Here is a 19,784-nt window from a genome sequence, read left to right as displayed (position 1 = left end):
GAGGCTTTCAAAATATTCAAGAGGCTTTCAGTGACATCAATGATGTGGGGGTAATCAAAATCACCAAGTGACAGTATTTTCAGTATGTCATTGTTTCTACACTTGCAGCAGTTGATTAATTCAGAAATTAGCTAAGTAAAAAGCAAAAATACTAAGCACTGCAAGATTGCCCTTAAACAGTGCACATGGTTAGAGGGGAAAAAAACTGCTTGAAAAATGTATTATGAAGGTACACTAGATGGCAGTGTTGTACTAGGAGGACAGCACCACAAATTCAATCAAGCAATTCATATCAGTCAAGCTCTACGCTGCTGAAGTTTTGTTCAGAAATGATTCACTGAAGTGTCCAATATTTACATGGCATTGCCTGCACAGGCTTCAAAACCTTCTAAGAAACTAATTTAGCACTGCATTGCTGATGGTAGAGAAGCAAAGTCATAGAGAAGGATGACACTGTTGGAGTCCTAAAATCCATGTTGCATTGGGCATTTGGTGACAACAAAATCTCTTTGATATATGGGCAGAAGAGGCCAGTAGAGAAAATGCTGGATCAAACATCCTGAGAACGGGGTTCTCTTGCCAGTTTTGACAGGCTCACCAGTTGACCTTGGGCAAGTTGCTTTGTGACTCACTTTCCCTATCTGTATAATAGGGATAATATCACTTATATTTTTTTCTAGAGTACTTTAAGATCTATGGATGAAAAGGGCTAGACTTTAGTATTATTATGACTTGTGAGTAGTTCTGATACAAGAATTTAAGTTGGGTATTGACAATCTGTAGTCTCAGGCCACTGATTCTCAACAAGGATGCCACGATATCCTGGGGTGCCATGAAATCCTTTTAAGGGTGCTGCAGGATGCCGCAAAACATTAGCACTGTTACGTGTGCAAATATCTACACATGAGTCACAAGATAAAACCAGAGATTTCAAATAGGAATCTATAGTGTCAAAAACATTCTGACTTGTGGTCTTTCTTCTGCCACAGATGAATTGCTCCATTATTTTTCTGTAGTCAAAAAATGAGTGAAAGCTAAGAGCTGTCATTTGCCACAAGGTGCATGGAGTCCAATGAGGGGTGTTTTTATTCTAACAAGGGGTGCCTTGCATCCAAAAAGGTTGAGAACCACTGTATATGACACAAGTAAAGGAGCAGACTCAGAAGGGAATGAAATGCATAATTCATATTTAAGTGCATACATTTCCACTAAAACTGAAATCCAAGTTAAGCCTTCAAATTCCCTTGTTGACCTGGTCCCAAATCCTTGGCCCTTTCTGACACTCCAATAGTGCAATAGCATGTGTGCATTTTGTTCAGTTTTTATTATTCATAATTGTTCATTTCACCTTTCCCAAGTTCAAAACACTGCAGCATTCATAGGACACACATATCTACAGCTATAAAATATTTAAATCAGACCCAGACCTAGAGACTATAAAAGGGAGGAAAACCTCTTATATCTTTTAAATCCTGATCAATATATTCCAACCAGCCCTTTCACTTTCCTCAGTCATTTCCTTCGATCCACCAGACTACTAGTAGCTTACTAGAAATTTGGGGTGGGGATAGGGGGTATGGTCTGCCCCAGAAATCAAGGCCCTTACCCTCTGATGGACATTGCCACTGGCAGCAGCGGGACAGAGAGGATTATTCAGATACATCTCTTGCTTGATCTGTGGCCCCCAGATCCCCTCTGTTGCCCCCAAGCCCCCTCCCCCCCCCCAACACTTGGCCCCATCACTGATACTGCTAGACCCCCACTGTGGCTACCTGACCTGCACTGATACTGCCACCAGACCTGCCACAGGTGCTGCTGGTCCCTTGGATTTGGCCTGGGAAGAACCCTGCAGTGTGACAAACCTGGGGTGAGTTTGACCCCCCTGCTTTAGAGAAAATGAAAGAATACACACACAGAAAACTTATTTGGAAGAATAATATAATATTGCATTTCTATATATCCCATTCATGTAAAACATTTCAGGGCACTTTACAAGCAAAATATAGCTCTCTTCATGAATCAGAAAATTTTCAGAGATAAATAATATTTTTACTCTCCTGAATAGTAGGCTTTAAAGTATACCCCCCATTTCATTTGGTTCACATGGGTCAGGAACTGAAGAATCAATAAACACCATTAGAATTCTTCTGTATAAGGGCAACACAAAAATCAGACACCTGGAGAGAATGCAGGTCTAATTGACTGGACAGTGTTAGATCAGTTGTGCAACCAATTTGTTTTTTCTTAGGAAGACAAGCAAATGGAATTAGGAATCATATGCTGAGGTCATCTATTTCATGTAGAATGATGGCAAGAAACAGTTATCAATATTCATTGAAAATTTTACAAGGTTTGAAGGCTATTCAAGGAATGTCAATGCTCATTTCTAAGGAAGAATCTGATGACTGTAACATTCCACAGCAATTTTCATATAGAAACCAGCCTCTATAATGCTATACATATGTCACAAAGCAGCATGTATCCTGAGGACTTTATTTTTACTCATCCAGGTCGTATACAATGTGGGTATTAAAAGGGGTAGGTATCACTACACCTGCATATCTGTTTCGTCTTTCACTATGCAATATTGATCTGGGAGCTTTACTACTCATATCATTCAGGTAGCAGTGGGGAGGGACAATGTCACAGCTCCAGCTGATAGTTTCCATGGATTGAATGACATTCCTGGTAATGCCTTTCAAAGACAGCATTTCCACGAGTAACTTTTAGGGTGCTAAGATGAATATGCTCTTCTTTCAGGCTATTTACTGATATGCTCATGGTGAGCATGAATAAGATGAAACTGAGCTCCCCTCCTTTTTCTATGGTTTTCCTTTTGTATTAGGTCTATGATCTAAAACGTATCTGTATCTAGAATTAAAGGGTAGGTTCAAATAACTCTTTCATATAGAGATTTAGAAGAACATGTCTTCATAAACTTGGACTCCCATCTCTATACTGATTGGGGGACCAATGACCAAAAACATTCTTGTCATGCAAAACACCATTTTAAAGTTTTACTAGGTTTTCTTTTTCCCTTAAAAGTAAAATTAGGTGTTTTTTGTCCCCTATTCCTCCTACCTATGTAATTCCAAATCCTTAGTATAGTAAAAACAGTAGGCAATTTATTCACAAAACAGTCAGTTCTATGCCAGGTGAGCTATTGGTTTCAACTGCAGGTCGTGCTGGCTGAAATTCAGACTAAATCACCATAATGGGCCTTTACAATCTAGGAAAGTTGTACCCTTCTTAATTAGATAATTATTATATTTATGCATATTTACCAGCAGGCATTAAAATAGACTGATATTTTGGATCTAAGTTGGAGAATACTCCAGCAATAAGGAAGACTATTGAGAATAGCTCAAGCAAAAGCTTCCATTGAATTATTTGGCTAAATTATATACTTGCTTGCATCCTGAATTATTCACCATTTGGCTTACAATTCAATATGGCCTGTATGATTATTCTACAATAGCCACCATCAGGTGTGAGGAACAGAATGAAGAAAGAGTTTTTCACTTTCTCCTATTTCCTGTTCCAGTGCTGAGATATATGCTGAATCTTTTTCATCCTGCCTCTTTGGTCAAGAAGCCTGTATCTCACCATATGGTCCTCAGATTTCTTGTGAAAATTTGAGAAGTAGGATCCTGATGTGGGTCTCTTGAAATGGCGCAGTTGAGGTTTGATGGCTGGATGTTATAAAATAAAAACAAACATTTTAACAAACATACGTTTGGGTTACCTGTGAACAAGATATTGTCTTCCTTGCACCCCAGTTCACCCCACTCAATAAAGCGTTGTATAGCTGGAAGATAATTTAAAGATTATTAGTGCCAGGGAGAGTCTAAAATAAAAGTTCAGGTCTATATTTACCTACCTGTCTTGGTAATTGAGCATCTGGTCTCCTTTCTAAATACAGTTATCACTGAAGCAGAGATTATTTAGAAATACTGAGCTTGGATATAGGGTAATGGGATCTGAGGTGTCGGTATGATTTATTAATGAGATAGTGGTCAGCTGAGAAATTCATATGTGGAATCCACCCAAATCCTAATTTCCTCGAAGTTTAAATTGTGAGCGTTTGAATCCAAGTCTTGCTGTGGACTATCTTTATGTTGGTACCAATAAGAATAAAAGATAAGCAACAATGCATATATCTTAGATTTTATTAGTAATTAGATTTTGTGAACAGGGGCCATGTAAAATGCCTGAGCAAAGAGCATGAGACAAGTATTTTATGGGAAATATATTGCTTATAGCATCAAATCAGAGAAGTCAGAATCATCCCTGATGCAAACAGCTTATCATTAAGTTTAGAGTATATTTCCAAGTCTCATGCTGTCAATACCCTGGAATAATGCCTTCTGGTAATGAGGAATAAAAAAAAATCTCTAAAAACAAACATTCACACTCTTTCCTGTTTTCAAAGAGATCGTCCTTCTGACAAGTAGGATTAAAAGCTTGAAAGGTATGTGCTAGGTGATTTACTGCTCTTCAAGAAGCTTTCACTCTTCAGACTCATTCCATTTTCTCTACTCAGCATGGACTCTGCCAAACTGTTATTAGATTTCCCACCGCTTAGCATGGAGAAATGTTTATTATTAACTGGAAGTCTACCAGAGTCATTGGTAATAGAGATGAGTTGGCTGATAAGTATAAGGGATATATCCAGAATACTGACATGCCATTTGTCATCCTAATTCAATAACTGAGTAAAGGCGACCTCTAACATTTAGTTTTCTTAAACTTTATTGACTCCAATGGCAAGGAAATGCAGGGAGGTCATGGAAGTGGAGGCAGCTATGTTAGAAGGACACTTGGGTTCTATTCCCAGCCTTGTCACTGACTTATGTGACTCTGAGCAAGTCACTCTCCTGCCTCAGTTTCCCCAATATGTAAAAAGGTTTTTTAAATAATTACCTAATTCTGATAACTTTTCTGAGGCTTTTGTTTCATAAGGCTATTTGGGATTTTCAGGTGATTGGGATGGCTTTCTAGGCTTTCTGCCTGTTAGGCTCAGTCTTAGGGAAAAACTAGAAGTATGTCTAAGTCAACACAACATAGTGCACTGTAGCTTGCTTATGGTTTACCTTAATTATTCATGTAAGGGATACTTCCAGATGTTAATACTGATGCTTTGGAGAATGCAAATGGCCAGTGAGCATGTGTGTGATGTCAACATGAGCACAGGAGAAGATGCCCAATAGAAATTCTTCATTTGAAATAGCTGAATTAGACAAACAGCAGTGAACGGTACATAGAATTGGTTTGGAATATTCCCTGAAAGCAGACATGCAATAAGCAAAACTGACCAGGAGGAGATAGAGCTAAAATGTACTCTTTTCTGGCAATCCCCAGCAGAGAGCCAATGGGAACCATACTGTGATGGCCAGAACCAAAGGGGTTAATGAGCAAATTATAGCAAAAAGGATTTGCTTCTGGAGAGCATCTAGGAATGGCATAATAGTTAATATTAGCTAAGGCAAAACTTGTTTCCCACAGACATATCCTGTCTGTCATAAGCATAACTGTAATGTTAAAATTAACTGTCTGTACCAATCATAAGACTAACATGGACCCCAAGAAGCGGAACTAGAAAACAAAACTACAAACTTTAGCTGACCTAATGGTTCTTGCTTAAAGGTCAGTAAAAATGATAAACCTGACCATAAGGTATAATTAACACATTTCAAAAAATTCCGAAAGGAAGTAACCAAGTGGGTTGAACTTAGGCATAGAAAACGCTAATCTCAGACCCCAAAGTGATGTGGTGTGATTTGCTTATTGGTTAAACCCAAGTTTAGATAGTAATCTTTTAAAATAATTTCTAACACCTTTTAACCCCATAGGGTAACAGCAGTAGGGTAAGATTGTGAGTGGCTCTAAAGCCAACAGATTAGCATAGGACAAGATATAAAGGAACATATATGTCAGGTGACTAGTAGGAAGGACAGAACAGAATGGTCATTGCTGTTCCAAGCCCGGACTCCAGTCCCAGTGTGAGCAAGGACCAGATCCTGACTGAGGGACCTTCTCCAGTGCTCCCTCTAACAGCATCAATCGGGGATGCCTGACTTCGCTGGATCAACTTGGAGTGTACCTGGCACTGAGGGACTATTGACAAGTTGCCAACCAAGTGGGAACTCTTTGTCAATTTGTCTGTCTGTTCTTATTATCACTGCCAATTTTTTACTTTTATTGCTATATTGTCTGTTTATTAGCTTAACCTTTTTATTAACTGTTATATGTGTAATCCATATTTTGCTGCTAAAACATATTTTTTGTTGCTATTTTGCTGCTATAAGTAAAATTTATCTTTACCGTTATAAGTGAAACTTGTCTTTGCTTCACTCCCAACTCCGCCTCTTCGATCCTGAACCAAACAGCCCAGTGGCTGATACAGTCACAGTGCCCAGTCGGCCTGCAACCAAATTGATACACTCACAGTGCCCAGTTGGCCTGTGACACCATACCCATCTGGGCAAATATTTGTGTAGTCCTAAGGCTTTAAGGTACACTGAAATCAAATCAACCTCTAGCTACCTCAAGGCATATGGAATTGAAAATTAATCACCTTTCCTTCAGTTACAGTCTCTACAGACTAGGCATAGCTGAGGTTGATGCATACTGGACAGTCTCCAAAGCTCTACCATATCACAAAATACATGCAAGTAAATGCAAAGGAAAGTGATGAGGGCTGAATCAAAATGACTGTAGTAGAGCATGAGCTGCCAGATGAAAAGAGAGAGATCCAGTTCCTTGTGCTCTCAGCTAATGTCAATGGCTGTGAGTCTAATAACTAAAAATGTCAAATCTGGGTACTACAGGAATGAAAGGAATACTAGGGCTTTGTTAATCAAAACAAAACTTGTGGCTTCATGAGAAAAACACTACTCTGAATATAAATTCTCACTTCTAGAAACATGGAAATCATTTCTGGAGCCCATAAGAATTTTATGTATGTTACTTGTACTGTTCTGCATTTGAGGAATTGTTCAACAGAGCTAGGAAAATATGGGGAAAATCACTCTTAATAAAAACCCATTTGATTAACAGCTGTGAAATATATTCATCAGAGCCCTTTTTATCCATTTACATATACTTATGAGAGGGAAATTTTAAACACAAAATTTTAGTTAGTGACTACACAGCAAAATGAAACTGTCATTGTAGCATATGCTGCCTTGCTTCTAGTAACTTTAGCTAGCAAGGATTATGACAGCAGAAGAGCATAGTGACATGCACTACAGCATAATCTTACCAACCAGAGTGCCCATCTAAGGACCCCTGAAAATTTGTGATTGAGTTGCTATATGCTGGGGTTCATTCCACTGTATGAACTGATTGCTGTTAATGGATTATGGAGCAGAGCCTAAAAGAATCCATTTCTAAGCACTTTAAGGAGAAGAAGGGGATTAGAAACAGTCAGCATGGATTTATCTAGGGCAAGTCATGCCTGACTAATGTGACTGCCTTCTATGATGAGATGACTGGCTCTATGGATGCAGGGAGACCAGTGGATGTGGTATACCTTGTTTTTAGCAAGGCTTTGGTTACGGTCTCCCACAACATTCTTGCAGGGAAGCTAAGGAATTACGGGCTGGATGAATGGACTGCAAGGTGGATAGAAAATTGGCTGGAGCATCTGGCTCAGATGATAGTAATCAATGGCTTGATGTCTCATTGGCAGCTGGTATCAAGTGGAGTGCCCCAAGGGTTGGTCCTGGGGCTGATTTTGTTCAATATCTTCATCAAAAACCTGGAAGATGGCATAGAGTGCACCCTCAACAAGTTTGCAGGTGACACCAAGCTGGGGGAGTAGTAGATATGCTGGAGGGCAGGGCTAGGATTCAAAGTGACCGAGACAAACTGAAGGATTGGACCAAAAGAAATCTCATGAGGTTCAACAGGGAGAAGTGCAAAGTCCTGCACTTAGGACAAAATAATCCCATGCACCACTACAAGCTGGGGGCTGACTGTCTGGGCAGCAGCTCTACAGAAAAGGAACTTGGGGTTACAGTGGGCAATTAGCTGAATATGAGCCAACAGTGTACCCTTCCTGCCAAGAAAGCTAATGGCATACTGGGCTGCATTAGTAGGAGCACTGCCAGCAGATTGAGGGAAGTGATTATTCCTCTCTATTTGGCACTGGTGAGACCACATCTGGAGTACCGCGTCCAGTTTTCAGGCCCCCACTACAGAAAGGACGTGGACAAATTGGAGAGAGTCAAGTGGAGGGCAACAAAAATGGTTTGGGAGCTGGGGGACATGACTTCTGCAGAGAGGCTGAGGGAACTGGGCTTATTTAGTCTGGAGAAGAGAAGACATAGTGGATTTAATAGCAGACTTCAACTACCTGAAGCGGGGTTCAAAAGAGGATGGAGCTAAACTGTTCTCAGTGGTGGCAGATGGCAGAACAAGGAGCAGTGGTCTCAAGTTGCAGCAAGGGAAGTTTAGGTTAAATATTAGGAAGTTTTTTTCTCACTAGGAAGGTTTTAAAACACTGGAACAGGTTACCCAGAGAGGTCATGGACTCTCCATCCTTGGAGGTTTTTAAGACTCAGCTAGATAAAGCCTTGGTTGGGATGATCTAGTTGGGGATGGTCCTGCTCTGAGCAGGGGGTTGGACTAAATGACCTCCTGAGGTCCCTTCCAACATTAACTTTTTATAATTCTATGATTAAAGATAATATAATTATGCCTGCACATGTTGCATTAACATCTCCATTTTGCTTACAGGAAGAGAGCTGTAAATATTTATGACTGTGGAATATGAGAGGGTTCACAGAGCTGCATTGAAATGATGCATATGTTTGACAATTACAAAAGAAAAAACATAGTTAGCTGTTATCAGTTTGTTTCATTGTACTACTCAAAAGTCCTAACCAAGACTGGCATTCCATTGTGCTTGGTAAGACTGTATTTTTATCTAAGTATATGTCAATGATCTGGGGAAATGAAGTATCCATTCTCCTGATAGGGAAGTGAGGGACAGATTAAAGTAACAGAGGAAGACGCTGAGGTGACTACTCACATATAAAAAACACGAACGAATACTTAAGGCAATCTTACAGCAAGCACTTTGTGAAAATCTGTAGGATACCATTTCTTCAATAATTTTGAAATAAAAAGCAAAGTTTGTGAGTCCTGTTTTCAGATAATTTCAAACAGAAAAGAGCTAAATCCAGCAAACCAATTATTTGATGTGAACAGCTTGTCTCAATCTTATTTTTTATTTCAGCACCATGAGCACCTCCTTTTACTGGGTTATCTATCAGAATAGGCCAATAGTCTGGATCATCACTTACCTTTTTAACAAGCAGATAGCTGTACCTAGTTTTTGGTACAAATTTGAGACTCAAACAAGTTCACCTAAAGTGCATTCAAGATAGGTTAGGTACTTAGCAAATCAGAGGAAGCTTTGAGGGTATTGCCAAAATGCTGTGAAACAATCACAAAAAACACAGAACTGAGAGAACACACAGGTCATGCAAACATGTGAGTTGGAGAAAGAAATAAAACAGGTTATTTCCTCCAATCCCAATGCCAGCCCTCAAAGCTGCCAAACTTCACACACCTCTAAGAAGTTACATAGACGGAGAAACAAACTCCTGGTAGAGCAACAGTGACTAGTAAGGGGACATATATAGGATTATTATTAAAATCACTCCAAAGTACCTACCATATCTATGATGCACTAGATATATGAGATACTTCTTATTTGCAAGGGGAGAAATAGTCACTGAAGGGCAGATGTACTCCAGTCTGGAGTTGGCTTTAGTTATATTGTTCATAAGGGAATCAGACAATCTATTATTGCTATAAATGCAGGCTTGGGGCCTGAGATGTGTTCAGATCATTCTCCTAATACTGTCGCACATCTCACAAAATCATTTTAGTTACAAGGCAGAAGTGTTCACATGTGACAATTATGGGAAAATCTATATAAAAGGCATATTACCCAATGCCAAACAATAAAACCTTTACTGAAATATAAAGTTACTGCCAGGAGAGCCTGTACTTTAAATTGTATAATTTATAATTGGGACAAAGTATAAACCCTCACAATAGATTGAAAGGGTTAATGGGTGTGAGAAATCTTGTCACAGCAATGTGTTATCATGTTACCCATAGACTACCCTTTTGCACCAACCCCATGTGGTTTCTGGTCCACAAACTGACCCTGCACTGCTCACCTGGCCCGCTCGGCCAGACAGTAGGTGCTACTGCCTTAGGGAATTAACACAAAGTAAATTATAAAAATAAAAGTGACATGAACAAAAAGCCTGTTGTGAGAAATCAACTCACAAAAGAAAGTGGAAAACAATGCCCAACAACAGACAAAGAAGTGGTCAGAAATAGGCCTGCTGACATAAAAGTTCCACAGTCACTAAAGGACTCTAGTGGTACTACTCTTTGAAAATGATTTAACAACTAAAACCCTATTGCTCAGGAAAGAATTCTCAGCCAGTTCTTACCGTGTCTAGTTTCAGAACCAGATCCCAAACCAAAATAAATTGAGGGTAGCTTTCCAAACCTGCACGCAGTAGTTCAGGCAAAGCCTCATCTGTGCCAAATAGAGCAGCAGAATCACTCCCCTTGATTTACATGTGACATTCCTGTTAATACAATCCAGGATGCCATTAGGGTTTTTTGCGCTAAGAGCACATTTGGCTCATTGGTCAACTGTGATCCCTGAGGTGCTTCTCTGCAGTATTGAAGCCTAGGCAGTCATTCCAGTTAAAACTTTAGTTGGAGTATGTCCAGCTTCACTGAGCTCCAAGGAACTAAACTGATTTATACCAGTTTTGGATCTGGACTGAAGCAAAGAAAGGGAAGTCATAGGTAACTACACAAGTTAAGAAAGTACCATGAGTTACAGCAATGCCCACCCCCGCACCCCCAACCCAACAGATGTTTGCTGTTGAGTCATGGGGGTGGGAGATCAAGCTCTACTTTGGATCCAATCCAGGAGGAATTGCTTGTCTGCAGCCTCTCTCGCTTGTCTGCAGCCTCTCTCCATTAGCTTCACCCCCGCCCTTCCCAGCTCCAATGCTATCTGCAGGATGGACTAGATGGAAAAGAGAGGGAAGGGAGTTCCAGGCTGGGGTTTGCCCAGCCTGAGCTGGAGGGTGGGGGAGAATGGGAAGTGGGGAAGGGCCTCCAATCCATATCCCACTCCCCCACCAGCTCAGACTGGGCAAACCCCATCCTGGGGCTCCATCTTCCTTCCTTCTCCATCTCCCTTCCTGCAGAGAGCACTGGGGACAAGGCTGTGCTGCATCAGTCCAGCCCCAATTGCTTGCAGGGGGAGACAGAAGTTAATGAAAACATTCCACTTTGGAGTACCTTCATCTGAACCTCATTACATGAGGATTAATTTGTCATGTGATTGGACACTTTTAAAGTGCTCTGCAGTCATGCACTTCTGTCACGGTACAGCCGTAGAGTGCTTTCAAGGGGCCAATCACGCAACAAACATCACTTCTGTCAGCACCCTATGTGTTGTAGGGTCGCACTCTTTTTTTTAAGATTAATTAAAATGGCATTTCCTTTAATGCCATCCCTACAGTAGTTAAATCAATAATATATTTCATTTACTAATTTCTGTTGTAACAATAGTTTGGGTTTCATAAAAAATGAACCCAGGAATGCAAGGACCAGAGCACTTGTATCTGCAACTGAAACTACTGGTTGCTGTTCAGACTTACAAATATAAGAACATAAGAACTGCCACTTAATAGGTTAGACCATAGGTCTACCATGTGCAGTATCCTGTGACACAGACTCAACAGTGACAAGGAGTGGAGGCTAAGCAAGAGAGTGAACAGAGTATGATCAGGGGGTTTTTCCACTGCTCCTCTCCCACTTGCAGCCTCTAGCATTTAAGGTCTAGAAATCTCTGATTCAGAAACTGTACCCTCAACTGCCATGGTGAATAGCTACTGATGCACCTCTCCTCCAAGAATTTGTCCAGCTAACCATTTTTTTCTTTTGTGATCTCCAAGCATGTGCATCATTTCAAAGATGGCTGTGTGAACCCTCTCATATTCCAGAGTCAAAAATATTCACAAGCCTGTTTTTGAATCTGGTTAAACTGTGGTTAAAACATTTACAAATATATAGGAGGACTTTGCCATCATGATGCTATTTCTTTTTATGGTTCTTATAACCATAATAAGGCAAATATAGCTCACCACCTCAGCAAATATTTTTTAGTAGTGAAACTGGTAGGCTTTAACTATGCACATAGACCATAATTGGCATTAAAGGATATCCAGTTCCAGTGTAGCACTATACACACTAATGCACAATGTAGAGCTAGAGGAGAAAAGAAGAAATTCATGGCTCATTCAATTATCCCTACCTTGTTATGGGTTGTGCTAGCCTTACAGAAAGCTTATGGGTTGAAACAGGCTATGCACTGCTGCACAATCACAGAGCAGTGTCTTGAGCTGGACAGAGACATTCCTTACTTCCTGTACAAATACTCAGCAAGCAGACTGATATACATGAATAGCATCCTTTGTGCATTGGTAGTATTAGAGTGATTTGTAGCCATGATGGTCCAGGAAATATGGGAGAGGCAAATATTTTTGTGCATGATATACTTTCTTGGACCAACTGCATGAAGAACCCTGTCTAAGTACAGAAGGGCCAGCACAGTGAGTATATTCTTGTGAGGGCATCCCATAGTAACCCATCTATCATTTGCACAGGAATCCCTGCACACAGGTAATGGAAAGGAGCAAATTTGAGTCAGGCCCATGTTGGTGTGGTGACTTTAGTCTTCATCTACCAGACACTTCTAGCTGGTCTATATGAAGGATACAAAAACCCTATTTTTTTGATCAAAATAAGGTGATAGACATATTTTTTTAATGAGCTGAAATCACACCACATTACATCAAAGGCTTTCTTCATTAGACTATTTTCATAGGAGCTAACTTAGGAAACTTAAAGGTACTGCATCATCTCAGTAAATAGTATGCAGTTAAACGAAGGGAGGATGTACACATTCTTTTTCCTGCTTTCTCTTTCTTTGCCACTGAGGGGGTCTCCCACCTAGAAATTAAGAACAATGCCTCAAGGACGAAGTGGAAAGAGAATCAAAACTGTTCATTTATTAAGGTTATTGAAACACTCAAATACTGCTTTGTGCCTCAGGAGAATTTAATCTCCAAATAGTTTTAAAAAACATCTGTTTGTTAACAACACAGTGGGCCCAACTGTCCCTTTAGTAAAACAAAAAAACTGGCAGGAGAGAAAGAGGCACACCGAGGCTTTAAAAACACCAGGTTATCTCATATTCAAATGGCTGAGGATCTTAGATGCAAGGGATGAGCTTCCTTTGTCTAGATGTAATATGCTGAACAACACACATGACATCATCCTTTGTGCCAATCTCATGTTTTTGGCCCCAGAGCTCCAGTTCAAGCCCTGGCACATCACACTGCACCTTCTCTTCTGCTAACCTCTATGTCCATTAGATGGCTGCACCCTTACAATATCCTTTAAGCACCCACTTTGCAATGGTGTGCCACCAGCTGCTGCCATCATCCTTGTGCTGTCAGCAGAGGACCTTGTAGAGAAGGTTCCTCAAGCCATTTGTCCAGCTGTCAGAAGTAGCCCAGTATGCAAAGCTTGTCTTCAAGGCTCTGCAGTGCATAACAGAATGAAAGCATAAAGAACGCTAACTAACAATGTACTAGCTCTGGATACAAATTATACTGAGATAAAATTGGGGGAATTTTGCGTGTGTCATTTGCTCCCTGGTAGCTGTTTTGTCTCTCTTCCAAGCAAGATTGTGTCAATTTGCCTCTGAATAAACCAAGACTAAATTACTGTCGTTTAGCCTTCACTTACCACAGGATAGGAACAGACACATGAAAAAGTTATAGCAGAGCAGCTCTAAATCCCATCCTCCACTATCAACTCTCTCCAATTTCTTTGTGTGTCCTTACCCTGCATCACTTTGCCATGTTTTTATCTTTCTTTCCAGATAATAAGATGCCTATTACCCAAAGGGAAAGTAGCAAAAGTTATAATTTAGCTAAAAAGCTTTTAAAAAATATAACTTCTTTTCCCCCACTGGAACTCTGAAATCATTCAATGCCAATGACAAATCTCTCTTTCCACTGAAAAGTTACACAGAATAATCCCCAGCTGTAATGTCTTATTTAACTCTTAAGCTTCTGTGATATGTCAGATGCTTAACAGCATTTACCGCATCCCTATAGCAACATGAATGCATCAATGATTCAAATAAAAGCTGTTTTCCTGGCAAGTTAGAGGGTTTCCCCCCCTCTCTACTGTATGAAAGATTTTTTTAAATCTCCCATTTTGGAAAATATGTGAAAGATATCCATGGTAAGTTTTCAAATAGTTATTCAATGACCAGGATGTGTTAGAAGAGATGAATAGAACAACCTGGAGTTCTGAAACAAAAGAACTGTCCCTTTGAGAAAGGTATATGCACCACACGAGCTAACATGGGGGGAAAAAAAAAGCTTTGCCAGTAAAAATGTCCATGTATAGGCATTATATCATTCTGGCCAGGTACAGGCACTACATTTCCAACAGAAGATCACCTCCCTACCCGTAGAAATTGCCAGCATACCAGCTCTCATTCAGTTTTTCACAGAGGAAACATGCCCTGTACACAAGAAAAGATTTTTCACCTTGATACAAGAAAAGATCTTCCCTTGCAAGATAATTTTTTATGTTAGAATGAATGACTGCAGGCTTAACCATTTGACTCCCCTGTGATTGAGAGGAGTCAAGCAGCAGCTTCAACTGTGCTTTCCCTAGACTGGGGTGACTGGTCTGGGAGGAAGAGGAGTGTGGGGGGTTCCCCATATCTGGACTCCTCTCATCCAGCTGCCTCTGCTCTCCCACCCTTCCCCAAGAGTGGCTGACCTTAGTCTGGGAAAGGCATCAGGAATAGGAGAGAGGTGCATCTGCAGGCTAGAACACCTGTATGCTCCCTTGGGAAGATTTCTATTGTTGCAAATTTCCTCCAGTCCACAGCCTCTGCAAATAAAATTTTAAGATCCTACCATTGCATTTTGGTGGTTCCTGTCTCCTTGAATTGTAAGCTGTAAGTGTATTGAACCTAGAAGAGTATACTTAGAAAAAAAAGGTAAAATTGAGCCCTTTCATTGTTTTCAATAGGCTATAAGGTATGTTGGTTTCTGGGGACATTGCTAATTAACACATATGCTTTATAATAGGCCACTAAGGATCACATGCCATTTTCTCCAGTTAGTTTCTCTTCTACTTGTACCCTCCATTTAAGTTTGAGCTGGCACTTAAGAAAGAAGAACCACCAAAACAATGCCATCCACTTTCTGGTGTTTATCTCTGTATTAAGGATAATAATCACCGTGGATAACATGACATGCCAAATACCAATAGGACCTTTTAGGAGGGTTCCCAATATCCAGTTAACCACCACAACTCTTCTATTGTTCCCTTATTTTTCATTTTCACTCACAGAACATTTGGTGGTTCGGGCCAGAACCAGAAGCCAGAAATGTAGTTATGAAAACAGCTGGAAAAAACAAGCTGGCAAGAACAGCTTGTCTAGCAGCAGGAAATATTGGAAATCCATCAAGAGATACAGCTCCAGCAAGTTTTCCAGGTTGGTTGCAAACACCAGATAAGATTAGATTTGGATAAGAACTTAGTGTCCAGACTGAATATGCTGACTGTTCACAATTCATCTGCAACTTGTTCATATTGCTTAGTGTATAGTGTTCCCTGTGTACAGAATATGTGAAAGCATTTGGAGTCCTTTAGGAAGACAGATACCATGCTTGTAGCTATCAAATTTAATATTTTATTTTCTAAGAATTCCCCCTTTTCAAATTTCTAGAATCATTCTCTTTGCTGAAGATAGCCGAAGTTTTGCATGAGATTTTTTAAATGCACTGAACTCTTTTAATCTGAATCTGCTGATTCCAATGGCAATAGAAATAGGGGTTTTCTGAGCATTATTGATAATCTCACCTTTTATAATTAATTGACATGCATCCTGTCACAGGGAAGTCAAAGAAGCTGTGTTCTCAAGGAAATTTTACGTGTGTTCTTTTTTGTGTTATTGTTTCCCTCTAAATTTTAGTAAAAGTCATCTGGAATGAAACTTCATGGCCATTCTGTATGAAAACAACGGGCTAGTTGGGATGAGAACTGGGATCAGAGGGTGCATCTACATGAGATTCTTTACTTGAGATTAGCACAAATTACTGCTCACTAAGCATCACCTTCTACATGTGCAGACACTGCACAGTAATTTGATCTAATCATGAGTAAATTTGCTACCTGTAAACACAAGTAGCAAATTTACTTGTGATTAGTTACTGCGCAATATGGCATGTGTAGATGGCCAACTGGGAGCGATCTTGTTTCTGGTCAGCCAGGCAGCAAGGAGCAGGAGATTGCTCTCTGCTCCCCAAGAGCTACCTTCTGCTGGGGTGGGCTCCACCACTGGAGCCTAGGTGGGGACAATGTCCCCCTGCCCTAGCAGCAGAGAGCTCCCAGCCTCCACTCCCCAACCACAACCATGGAGCTGGGACTGGGAACAGGCTGGGAGCTTGTTCCCAGACCCAGCTCTATGATCACAGAGTGTGGGCTAGGGAGCTTGTGTCACTTCTGTAATAGATTGCTTCTTATCAGAAAACACAGTGATCCCTTCCTCCAGCAAAGAGCAGACATCTAGGAAGGTAAAGGTGTAATATGTAGCAAACAAAATCAGAACTTTTACATAACTACATGAGCCACGGGGGCTATACATATAAACATTACATTGTTGAGTGTTACCGGTATCTTACATTTATGTGTTTTACTAGATTGGCCATTTTAATATGAAAACTACCAGGTAGTGTACATATAGGGAGGTGCTGTTATTAAACACACAGAGAAATCCTACCCTATCCCTATACCTGTCAGTGCCAAAATACACAATGATATGTGAAAGTTTTAACAGACAGAAAAGCATAGCCAGTCATTCAAGGGTCATTCAGAAGACCTCTTTGTATAATTCTTTATGAAAACATCACAGATTGTGTTATTCATATTGCTATCAGAAGAATGACTGAATTGGTGCCAAACTGGCACCAAATAGTTTGGCTTAGCAAAACTATAGCAAGACTTAACTGCTGTCTTCATTCCTTGAGATGCATGCTTACTATTGTTGGTTTTCAAATCAGATGATCCAACGCACCAGTAGCAAAACAGAGAAGTGGGAAGGCAGAGGGCACAAAAACAGCTGTTGCCACAGCTGGCAGCTGGCTTTGCCCCATGTGCAGCTACCACCCAGGGCATCTAACTGCTCCATTACACCCTTGTAATAGACCCCTAAACCTTAAAACATGTAAAACATTACTATCCACACATTTCACTAGGGAAGCTGAGACCAATGAATTTCAGAGAAGTGAATTTACTTACCCAAAGTCATTCAGCCATTCAAGACCAAAGGGAATACAACTTATATTTTAAGCCACGTCATCCTGAGCCATATTTTCTGTACCACACTCTCTCTTGTTCTTAACTAATATATTTTAATTGCCTACTCCCTGACAGCAAATATGACATGTACGTAGGTAGGCAGTAGCTATTGTGTGCAAGTGCTTGTTAGCTTACTGCAGCGTAAAAATTATACAGCAACAGGGATGAAAGTCAGTGGGTAAATACCACATGTTAAAACAAATATTTTATTAGGGGAACAGCTTAATTCTTCAAATAACATTTTAAAAGAGGGGTAGGGTTAAATTCTAGCTCTATTGAAATTAATTGTCATTAAATGTTGAACCTACACAGTAAGTCACTGGGCTTTCAAAGATGAGATGCACCTAGAAGAAAACATATCCGAGCATTGAAGCTTTTAGAGTATCACCTTCAGGAAAGACTTATGAATTGTCACCTGAAACTGTTGCACACATATAATATTAATATAAATGTACATACTTTTAAAACATATATATAGAAAGAGAGCAAAGTAGAACCACATAAAAGAAACAGGAACATAAAAAATATATATATAGCTAATGCCATACTACACGTTTTTACTGAAGGTGATAATGAGAAATTGAACAGCTTTAGAGAATAATTCATCGTATGTACTGTACTGTACTTTCTACAAAAATCATTTCAGGCAGTTTACATGGCGAGTCTTCAGCTGAACATTGTGACCAAGTTCTTATCTTTTACGATCAATGACAGCTCATATTTATTATTGGACATGACCATGTGTGATGCTTTGAGAAATGCATTTTTTTCATCAGAAAAAATAACACTTTCAAATCTCTCTTCCATTTCTAATCTCTCTTCCATTCCTTTCAAATCTCTCTTCATTGCTTAGCTACAACGAACAGTCCTTATAACTTATTGGGCTAAGCCAAAAACAACCACCTACTGAAAGTGGCATTTTGTTGTCATGTAAAACTATCATACTGCATTGCCAGCAGGAAGCACTATATCAATGCCAATGACCAATTTATTTTAGTTAAGTCCTTGTAGGAATTAACTGTATACTGCTGTCAATATGCTGAGTTTACTGTATCATGAATACCTGTATTTCCATCTCAGCATCCACTTGCTTTAGGTAGTCCTCCAAAAATTTCTGTAACAAATTATTCCCCAAAGTCTTTCCAAACTGAAAAATCAGCCACTTTGTCTGGGATTTGCTTCTATGTCGCATTCAACACATTTAAATTTTGAGTACCTTCTCATTCATTCAACACCAGCAAAGTTGAATGCATACCCTTAATGCCCCTCCAAGCTGAGGCCACATCTTGAAAAATAATAGTCACCATTTTGTGTTGCTTTGTTTCCCTTTCTTTCTTTTGTACACGTGTGAGGCAAAGATGAAGGGATTAGGAAAGCTTGTAATATTTGCATAGCAAGGATAGTAGGATCTTGGAGGTAACGGTGGGAAAATGCCAGATTAGCTACATAAGAATCACAGAACAATATTATTACCTTTTAATACCTATACATGGGTGACAAAAGCCAAGACAATTTTTCTTACCACATTCAGCAAGCTAAAATAGTTTGTGGAGACTCCAGAAAAAGCAGAAAATATATTATTTAAAAATACGTAAAATGCAGCTGGGGAAAATTAGGAGATGGAACAGCCGGTCAATCATCGTCTCAAAATGGGAGTGAATTTTAAGTGGTGGATAGAAGCGTGCGAGTCACAGAATTCCTAGAGGAGTTGCTATCTATGCCCCCATAAAATACAAATATCCTTCTGATTTCCTATTTGAAGGGTTGCACATACAGAAAATGTTTCAACAGAGTAGTATCTACTAACCTGGCAATGTAAGGCGGTTTGTAGAGGAACCTGAGCCTGGTGCATCATTTGACGGTCCCTTAGACCCTTGAAAAAGAAAAAACTGTTTCAGCGGTAGCAGATGAACAGTGGTTCCTGAATTTGTACAAATGCCTTCTTATGCTGCCACTGACACTTTGAATTATCAGCTTATTTGTGATGTGTTTTCTTGACTTTTCCTTAGTAATTCTAATCATGGGAGTGAAGCTAACTTCTTTCCAAAACCAACACGTGTCTCAGCCCCCTTTGAATTGAGAAGTGCCAATGTCATACACTTCTCTTATTAAAGAGAGGGTAAATATTATTTGTAGATTTTTCCTCCATTTTTCCAATGTAGAGTGCTTTTGAACAGCCATAAGCTTGTTTACTTTAACAAATCATAAGCCACTGTCAAGATGTTTTGTATCCGGGCACCTTGACTTGGAATTCACATCTTAATTTGAGTGCA

At 39.8% G+C, this 19,784-nt stretch overlaps 1 protein-coding gene across 6 annotated transcripts in view; it reads right to left on the bottom strand.

The window, feature by feature from the left end:
• Positions 1–1,921: 1,921 nt before the first annotated feature.
• The window catches only part of PDE1C (phosphodiesterase 1C), a 491,302-nt gene continuing 473,439 nt past the window's right edge, over positions 1,922–19,784 (bottom strand). For all 6 annotated transcript variants that reach the window (XM_059728692.1, XM_006258197.4, XM_019483440.2 and 3 more), the window contains 2 exons: positions 19,319–19,384; positions 1,922–3,692 (listed from right to left, as the gene is read on the bottom strand). In XM_059728692.1, the coding sequence (XP_059584675.1) occupies positions 3,529–3,692; positions 19,319–19,384 (230 nt within the window). In that variant the 3' untranslated portion in view covers positions 1,922–3,528. The remainder of the gene's footprint in view (positions 3,693–19,318; positions 19,385–19,784) is intronic.

Source organism: Alligator mississippiensis, chromosome 5, assembly GCF_030867095.1.
Source record: "Alligator mississippiensis isolate rAllMis1 chromosome 5, rAllMis1, whole genome shotgun sequence".
In the NCBI taxonomy this organism is placed as follows: Eukaryota; Metazoa; Chordata; order Crocodylia; family Alligatoridae; genus Alligator; species Alligator mississippiensis.
Note: the sequence above shows the minus strand (reverse complement) of the source record. Positions and strands in the feature narration are given on the sequence as shown.